At 39.4% G+C, this 10,000-nt stretch overlaps 1 protein-coding gene across 1 annotated transcript in view; it reads right to left on the bottom strand.

Annotated features, from left to right (window-relative positions):
- The window catches only part of LOC138024280 (uncharacterized), a 29,324-nt gene that overhangs the window by 14,689 nt on the left and 4,635 nt on the right, over positions 1 to 10,000 (bottom strand). The window contains exon 2 of the mRNA XM_068871440.1: positions 8,144 to 8,205. Coding sequence (XP_068727541.1) covers positions 8,144 to 8,152 — 9 coding nt within the window. The 5' untranslated portion in view covers positions 8,153 to 8,205. The remainder of the gene's footprint in view (positions 1 to 8,143; positions 8,206 to 10,000) is intronic.

The raw sequence follows: 10,000 nt of genomic DNA, 5'->3' as shown, positions 1-10,000 counted from the left end.
CAGCATTATGATTTGCAATATTTCAGGTTTACGTGTGCACAAGTTTGTTTTTGTATCTCGTAGATGTTTAGATTTCCAATTACCGTCACTTGCAACTATCTGTCTACACGCGTGACAAAAACATGTTCTGCCGGCCAATCAAAATTCAATGTTTTGACACTCAAACTTCAAAGTTTACCCGCTGACTTGGGAACGTTTTGGCGCCAGTCGCGCAAATGGTCGTAGCTGATTTATTTTCTGTTTGGCCAGACACGGCGTTTACAATAAATAAGCAAGGTAGGAATTTCAAGCAAGGTGTTCAAAACTGCAAAAGACAAAATACCCGTACGCGTTGCTGACTTTGCCACCGATGAAGTGTTTGCGGAGTGGCGCCAAAACGTTCCAAAGTGGGGAGGGTAACCTTTTAAGTTTGATTGTCAAAACTTTGAATTTTGACTGGCCGGCAGAACATGTTTTTGTGAAGCGTGTGGACAGGTAGTTGCAAGTGACGGTACAAACTCTGTTTTGATTGGCCACTCTACATTAGTAACTCACTGTGTAAATAGTTTGCCCTGAATTCAAAATAAATGCGTTTCGTTTCTGAGAAAACAACAACATTGTTTTATAAATCGTACCGGGTATTCCTGATTTCTGTATTAAATTTAACTTACATTTTGCATTTACCTGTTCATCCACGCTTTTGGAAAACATACCATGATGTGCTTAGATTTAAACGCAAACCTGAGGTAGCTCCTATACTTGTGTTTACGAGCAAATTATCTCCTAGTAATACGATGAAATGTGGATGACCTCGGTACGTTGTTAACCAAATGTCCCAGCAAGTTTCCTTCTTTTTCTGCTTTTGTAAAATTGACATCTCAGCCTTTTCTCTGTAATTCTGCTCGGTTCTCGGTCACGTCTATGTCGATGCATAGGCAAATCACAACTAAAATAAACACACTTTCGCATATCGAGACCTGTATTTCTCCTTTGGAATCAAGTCTTTATTATCATTGAGAATCAAATAGTTGTACAGCCTTTCAACCTATATCACAATTATTTATAAAGACCTGATCACAGTCTCCACTGATGATATCAAATCTTGTAAAACTGGATCAGAACTATATACACAAGATGGCAATGAACACGATCACTAATATGGCTAGTTGAACAAAGGATATAAGCTAAACCATTACAAAGAAACAAACTGTTTAACAATAAAAAACAACTAAACGCAATAGACAAAAAACTTATCTTCGTAGTCAATGGTACAATGAACGGGAGGCTAATTGTTCGCGGAAAAATGGTACAAGCGTGGGGCCATTTGTTCGCTGTGCCAATGTTTTTACTTTGTCTTCAGAAGATTCCAATATGGCGTCTATGGTGTTTGTCGAGTTATTTTTTTTGTCGCTGTCATCTTCAGAGTAGTTCTCAATAAAGGACCCACTGCTTATTAAAGAATCAGTTGTATCGCTTTCAATAGTTGCGTCCATTTCAGTTACATTTGAGTACATTTCCATTTGCATTCAGTTCGCGGAAAGACCCGCTTTGAAGCTGACGCTCGACATCTTTTAGTGTGGGTCTACCGTGAAAATACCCTGCGAGCAGAGTCTCTTTCGATCTTCCTAGATAAGTCGGGAAGAGGAAAGCAGACTCTGCTCGCAGCCTCCACATTTCGCATTGAGCATGCGTTAAAAATTTAAATGTATTCGGTGTCAGTCATGCGTGACCTGTAGCCACAAAAGCACAAAACGAAAACAAACAGTCGGGATATTTTCCAACAACTCTGGCAAACACACGACAATCAAGGAATCATTTCATTGGAAACTCAAGGTAGTCCATACTCTTAAAATGCCATTTCATTTTTATACTGAAAAATTTATAGGTTTCTGTCACACGAGTTTCTGTAACTGACACACATAGGAAAAACTCATGGGAATTCTAACAGTTAAAATTGCCACGCTGTCGTAAATTTCAAAATATTGATGACGCGTGGCGATTGATCATGCGCAAAAATTAAAAAACAGGTTTGACAAGTCGAAACTGGACTGACTCATCCAATTCTTTGGATGAGCGGCAAATCAAAGAATGTGGAGGCGGCGAGCAGAGTCTACTTTCCTCTTCCCGACTTATCTAGGAAGATCGAAAGAGACTCTGCTCGCAGGGTACCGTGAAAAGCGTATGCCTTTCTTTGCATGTGTTTTGAGCTCCCCAAGAAGAAATCGATTAAGCCAACGCTACGTCGATCGTTAGTAATCCAAACAACGCATCACAGAGCTCTCCATAATTTTGGATACGTAATTTGCTTTTAATAATCAATGTAAACAGCGCCACGTGCCTCCTTTTGTGCATTGCCCAATCAGAACACCGCTACGTGCTTTCTATTGTGCATTGCCCAATCAAACACCGGCTGGAAATTAATTTCTAGTTAACCTCACATCGCACCTCTCCAAGTTCCAACGACACCAGTCAAGCTAAAACTCCGGCGATGGCCACACGGATAAATTTCCCCCACCCCCCCCCCCCCCCCCCGGTTGACTTGCCGTGTCCACGTCGTTGTAAGCGAGACTCGAAGGATTTTGAACATTTGGATATTCATCGCTGTTTCTCAACAATGGATACTTGCTGGACCTTGAAACTTAGTCAAGGAAAAGGAAATTTATCCGAGTGGCCATCGTCAGAATTTGAGCGTAACTGATGTTGGAGAAGTGCGATTTTATCGGCGAGATGTTAGGTGAGCTAAAAATTACTTTCCAGTCTTTCCTTTATTTTGGTAAGAGTGAAAACTCGGGATTCAAAGCTAAGAAGTCGCTTAGATCGCATTGAATCAGGCAAATGACCGCACAGAAAGCGAGCAAAAAACCAGGTATGACTTTTTATTGAGAACTTCTGCATGTAAAGACCTTTTTGAGTCTGTTATCGGTATTCCATACAAATCCTTACAATGTTTTACCATCCGAGCCTGGGCTGCCTGTAATTGAAGCAGATTTCGGGCGCTGAAGTTGCCCATTGAGGCAAACAGAGATAGGTATATCAAATTGCCTTCATATCTCTTAAATCAAATAAGAAGTTAAGTTCTTCGCTTAAAAGATGGGTTACCCATTTATTTTTATTGACCTTTGTGTTATCTTAAATAGTACCTTTTCAACACTATTTGTACATTTAAGGTCATGCAAATAAAGCTTGTTGTCTTTGCTGTCCTATTTCGTGTTTCCCCTCGCATCATTTCACATGATATCAGTAACTCCTATAGCCTGTTCCAGGCTCCCAGATAGTCAAGACAACGAAAACAACTGCGTATGAAAAACGAGTGGGGGCTTGGGTCGAGGCGAGGCCCAAGCCCCCACTTGTTTTTCATACGCAGTTGTTTTCGTTGTCCCGACTATCTGAGAGCCTGGAACAGGCTATAACTCCTAGTAACAAGACCCTCCATGAGGGTACACTGGGTTGCCTGTGGTACATGCACCGTTCCAGACAATTTTTTTCAAGTTGAGGGGTCATTAAGACCATTTAAGGGGTCACCCAGAAGTCATACCAGCAGAGACCCTTTGGCTCACAGGTCCTCACACGCTCGTACGACGAAACAGATCTGTCCTTGCGTAATATGTAGCTCTAACAGTGCACGATATTGTTTTGGTATTGTCTATCATGGATTGTAGTGCCATGGTAGAAGTCTTGGGTAAATAGCCTGAGAAGACATGTGGTTACTAGCAAAGTACTGAACCCAGAAAGATTGAAGAAAATAAATGGGAAGTGAGAAACATTGGCTTCTGATAATTTTCAAGCTCCCTCGCAACTTCTTTTCAGCACAAGTTTAAGAGTGCCCTGTGAGCATCTGACAGCTTTGTAATACTAAAGTTTACTAAAGTTAAGCCCTGTATCTGGATGGGTGACCTAAAGCATATCCCTTCGTAAAACAGAAGCATTGGACCGAAAATACTATTAACGCTAACAAATGCGAACTCAGCAAGGTACAGATTTTGTTAGCTTGCTTTATGCAAAAACAAATATTGATGCAAAAGTAAATAAATATTGATACACAGTTTTTAGAAAAAGCAGAAGGAACTTTCCAGGACGGTCGCTCGAGAATAACATATTTACGACATGAAAACAACATTAATTTTGAACCGTGAATATAGAATATAAAAAGTTACGATCAGCGACAAACATTTTGGGAGATTTTTGCTACGTTCAATTGTGTTATTGTACTTTTGGCTGCACAAATAAATCGCAAAATCGAAAGTGACATCGCCGGAATTCAGCGGGCGCCGTGATTAAGTTACCGCGGCATGTTTACTCGCCAAACAGTGAAGCATCTGTGTCAAATGAAGGCAAGATACCGGGTTTTCGTAAGTTTCGTTTTCTGTCAAGTGTTCTAAAGTTTGACAATAAATGAGCGAAGTCAAAACAAAGATCACAATCGCCAAAACTCTTGAGGTTCACCATTGTTTCTGCAAAGTCAAAAATGAACTCTCCAAGACGAGGTTATGTATCACCAGGTAATTCCATCATTTTGAAAATAGCAGCTACTTTATTATTCATCGGCGTCACAATTTTTTGCTGATTTTGGGGCTCATTTTGTTGAAACTCAAGCCCGCTTCCAACAGACCTGTTTATTTTCGTGAACCTTTCCTGCTTACAGGGCAATACTAAAAAATATCCTCCCGTATCACATTTCAACCTTAAGCTCGAAAATTCAATACACAACATGATATTATAATTCACAAAGGCAGAACATATCACAGAATCCTTTTCCAGCGAAATATTTTATTGAAACAAACAACATAAGATGCACTAAAACGCCATTCGCGTTGCAATGACTGTCGTCGCCATTGCTGGTTAACGAGAACTAACAAACTCACGAGGCAAAATGTATTTATATTTAATTAAGTTAGCACAACAGAAAGACGCTAACCTCATTTTGACTCGAAAATGCTTTACTATTGCCAAAAAAACTATCCAGTTAAGCTCGCATATTATATAAAACATGATGAATTCATAAAGGCCACTTTTTCCAGCGAACAATTTTTTGAAACAAACAACATATTTGCTGTTAGAGGCAAAAACCCCTTCCTATTTCATTACGTGCGTGAAGAGAAAAAACTCAATCGTGTCAAATATGCGCAATATTACAACAAACTAAAATTTCAGGATCAAACCGTTTCCATGAAGAACCTTTTCCTTGAACAATGAAGCCCAAAATAGACGACAAGCTTTCTTTCAAATAATTCTTGGCTGTCACATTTCCAATTATTCTTTTTACCTGAAGACTGTGCAGAGTTGATCGCAGATCCACTTAAGGTGTTCGATTCGTTCTCTGTCTTTGTTGAACCCATAAGTTACCAGAGAATTTTCCATTTGGTTTCAGTGTTCTACATAACAGCACACTTGGTAAAATATTAGAAATGCAGCTCACATTGATTTCGGCTCGATGGGCGACAGATTGTTGTCGAAGTCCATTACTCGTCGCTCTTAAGATTCCACCGCCTGTCATGTTCAGTATCCAATTGAAGTGCCATTATTGAGCTTCATAAGGGTATACTTTGTTCAAAGATCCACTAAAACGCCATTCGCGTTACATGACTTTCGACGCCATTTCCGGTTAAGTTAATCGTTCGATGTGTCCACCAGAGAAATCTACGCATTCCCCACCACCCTCTCGATCCTAAGAAAATACGCGCAGAAGGCTCTATGCACAAAGACACCACTTAGCAGGGGAGTGACAGGCAAGACTTTTACCGACACGGAGAAAAAAAAAGTAAATTTAAAAAATAAATAAATAGACGCTCCATGAGCGTACACTGGGTTGCCTGTGCTACGAAGGGACTGAGTTGGGTGTTATTAAACTGCAGCGTTCCAGGCAATTTTTTTCAAGTCGGGGGTCATTAAGACCATTTAAGGGGTCACCCAGAAGTCGTACCAGCAGAGGTACTTTGGCTCACACGTTCATACGACGAAACAAATCCTTTTCTGAGGTTAAAAACTTGGCTATCGGCCTATTAATCATTTGTCAGAAAGAAGACATTCCTGTCATCTTTAGAAAAAATAGGCACGCATTGCTTACGTGTGGTACTGAAGTAACACAGCTCTTCATTCCATATTGTCAACTGAGCTGCGTTTTGTCTTCCAGGAGATTCAAGTTGTCTTTGCGTAATATGTAGGTCTAACAGTACACGATATTGTTTTGGTATTGTATATTGTAGTGCCATGGTAGAAGTCTTAGATAAATAGCCCCCTGAGAAGACATGTGGTTACTAGCAAAGTACTGAACCGAGAAAGATTGAAGAAAATAAAAGGGAATCGAGAAACATTGGCTTCTGGGATGACATGTTGATCATTTTCAAGTTCCCTCACAACTTCTTTTCACCACAAGTGTAAGCGTGCACTCTGGGGCATCTGACAGTTTTGTAAACAAAAGTTCACTGAAGTTAATCCCCCTGTCCGGCGGGGTTAGTATCTGGATGGACGACCTAAAAAATATACAACTCCGTAACAGAAGCATAGGACCGAAAATTTTTTAACGCTATCAGATGCGAACCAAGCAAGATACAGATTTTGTTAGCTATTGCTTTATGCAAAACAAATATTGATGCAAAAGTAAATAAATATCGATACAAAGTTTTTAGGAAGAGCAGAAGGGAGTTTTCAGGACGGTCGATAAGAATAAAATATTTTGCCATCGGTAAAAAAAAATTACGACTTGAAAACAACATTAATTTTGAACCACAAATATAAAAAGTTACCATCAGCGAAAAAAATTTTGGGAGATTTTTATTTAGTTGAATTTTGTTATTGTACTTTTGGCTGCACTGAGTAAATCGCACATCGCATTCTGTGTCAAATGATGCCAAGATACCGGGTTTTTGTTTTTGTTAGTTTTCTTTTTCTGTTATAAATTTTGACAAGAAATGTACGAATTCAACAAAAAGATGACAATCGCCCAACTCTTGAGGCTGACCATTGTTTCTGCAAATCTCCAAGACGAGGTTATTTATCACCAGGTAATTCCATCGTCTTGGGAATAGCAGCTACTTTATTATTCATCAGCGTCAAATTTTTTGCCGATTTTGGGGCTCATTTTGTTGAAACTCAAGCACGCTTCCAACAGACATGTTTATTTTCGTGACTTATGCGCTACCACAAAAATTCTCCCCGTATCAAATTTCAACACATGTATGCAAATTAGTTAAGCTCGAAAATGACACATGATAAATTTACAGAAGCTGGAAATTTCACAGAAATCTTTTCCAGCGAAACATTTATTGAAACAAACAACATGTTTGCCATAAGAGGCAAGAAACCCTTCCTATTTCAGTTGCGAGCGTGCAAACTAAACACAATCGTTGTCACAAAGCATATGCAATTAAATAAATTTCAGACAGTTCACATCAAACCCTTTTCGAAAGAAATACAGCACAAAAGCCACAACAAGCTTTCATTCAAGTAATTTTTCACTGTCACATTTCCAATTCTTTTTTACCTTTGCGGAGTTGAATCATAAAATGAATGTAACTTGCCAGACAACTTAGATGCGACTGCAGTAAACATAGTGATGCATTCAGGGAGTTCGATTCCTTCAATGTTTGTTAAATCCATAGAAGAATTGCCATTTGACTTCAGTGTTGTACATAATACCAAGTTAAAGCTTACTTGATATCCAACGGCGAAAAATGAAATTGTTGTCGAAGACCATTACTCGTTGCTTTAAAGATTCCAGATATTTATTTTTCATCGCTTAAGTTGCTTATCCAATTGACCTTCCATTCTTGAGGGCATTCCACGAGGGCATATTTTGTTTAAAGATGCACCAAAACGCCATTCGCGTTACAATGACTTTCAACGCCATTCCAGGTTAATAGTTAAATATCCTCCCGTGTGCACCAGAGAAATCTACGCATTACCCCAGCCCCCTCAAACCCAACAAAATACGCACAGAAGACTCTATGCACAAAGACACCACTAAGCAGGGGAGTGACAGGCAAGACTTTTACCGACACGGAAAAAAATATAAAAACGACGAAATGCAACGCAGATTCCGACTGGGTTTGGCAACCCAGTAATGAAACAAACAAATGAAACGCAGACCCGACTGGGTTTGCCATACTGGCAACCCAGTAATAAGGCATTGAAATACGAAAACACTCGGTTACGAGTTGTCACTTACGTAAGACATGTTGGGAAGATGAAATCACCAAACGTGAAAAGGCGTTGAAATGAAGCTATCTCCTACAGAAAAAGAAAAGGAAAAATAATCAGAACGGGAAATGAGTCATGTCTGTGTGGTGAAAAATGTTCGATCGCGACCAGCGTTCAGTAACCTTTAACTGTAATACACCAGTCATGTGAGCCCCTCACCCCCCCCCCCCCCCAACCTTGGTCATGAGTGGTGGAAGGCGAGGACGTTCACTTCGTACTCACTATATTTTGGTCCAGCCCCCCCCCCCGTAAGCGCGAACTACACCAGGAGTCACAGTTAATTTTATTTCTTTCTATGTGTTTTTTTTTAAATTTTATTTTGTAATTAATCCAACTTATTTTCTTCGGAAATGTTAGCATTTTTACTATCTGAAATTCAAAGTCAAGCAAAGTCATTGATTGATTGATTGAATCGCTGTCACGACCCTGGCTGAGTTAGCATGGTGAGGAAACCCGATATTTTTAATTAGTAGATTTGCTTTAATGCTATCGAGTTAGCCGAGCGAAGACGCGAGGCTGACGAGGCGGAAGCGAAGCGCGAGAGTGTTGTGTATGCAGAAAAAATTACGAGTACTCTCTGGCTCAAACCGGGAATCCCGAACCATCGAGTTTGGATTCGAGTTCGAGTTCGAGTTCGAGTTCGAGTTCGAGTTGGACTTCGAGTTGGACTTCGAGTTGGACTTCGAGTTGCGATTCGAGTTAATAATTAAAACGCAAGTATATAATTGATAATAATGTATAATTATTATTTATTATTAATGTTAATAAGCAAAGAGATGTATAAGCTGGGCGAAGAACAGGAATTCGGGGCAATATTGGGATTTTTCTTTTTTTTTTTTCATGTTTTAAGTAATAAAATTGCTGACACATTAAAATATAGAGCAGGGATATAGGTTTTCAACAATGTGTGGTACCTTTTGTCACTGCGAATGAATAATAACAAATTGTCCATATTTGGGGTCGTGGCCCATATATTTACTAATAGACGATTTCATATTATTCAGAATTAAAAATAATTTTAGTTACCTCTCTACATTTCATTTCGCTCTACAAGACAATCATAGGCACTTGCAAAGTAAAAACGCAACGAAAGTGAACTACGATTGACATTTAAAACGAGCTGTCTTCTCACAGTCAGTTTCTAAAACATTTGTTTTGGACAAAACATCAACTTTCAAAAGAACAAATTGTTTATTTCTCTACAAACTGATCTGTCACTGTAATCTAAACTGTAATCTGCTACGTAGACAATAGTTGCCGGTTTTTTCTACTTATAACCGAGGAAACTATAGGGGAAGTGAACCTCACTTTTTATTTTTTTGGGCGAGATCTAGAAAAGGTTTTGAAAGGTCCTTTCACAGCAAAATTGGAAAACAGGTAACTGTCTTCTTTTTTTCCTCCAGCTTCTCAGCATTCCTGAATCTCGCCGCTCCTGCGGTCTAGATTTCGCCTTCCGGACCCCGAGTACGGACCGTTTCGAAATTTCCAACTTTCCCAACGTTTCAAGCTTTTTGTTGCAGCGTAAAACAAAGTAAAATATAAACATTTAACACAGAGTCAAACAAGTAAGGATTCCGATAGCTCAACTTTGGACCAAAATGTCAAACGCGCGCGTACGCCACATTTGCATTGGCTCTTTGCTGGGCTATAACTTGAAGAATACCAGACGTGGAAAGAGGATATCGAAAATGGCAGAATGGGCAACTTTGAGTCCCCTGGTATTAAAGAGTGAGTTTATACAACAATTTGAATTTTCGGAGAATTTAGAGGATTTCTATGGAAAATGTTGCTGGTGAGCAAGGTCTTTCTCTTCAACAACTTTTTC

The sequence above is a fragment of the Montipora capricornis genome, chromosome 11 (assembly GCF_036669925.1).
Source record: "Montipora capricornis isolate CH-2021 chromosome 11, ASM3666992v2, whole genome shotgun sequence".
Classification (NCBI taxonomy): domain Eukaryota; kingdom Metazoa; phylum Cnidaria; class Anthozoa; order Scleractinia; family Acroporidae; genus Montipora; species Montipora capricornis.
The sequence above is the reverse complement of the archived record's forward strand: the minus strand, read 5'-3'. Positions and strand labels throughout refer to the sequence as shown.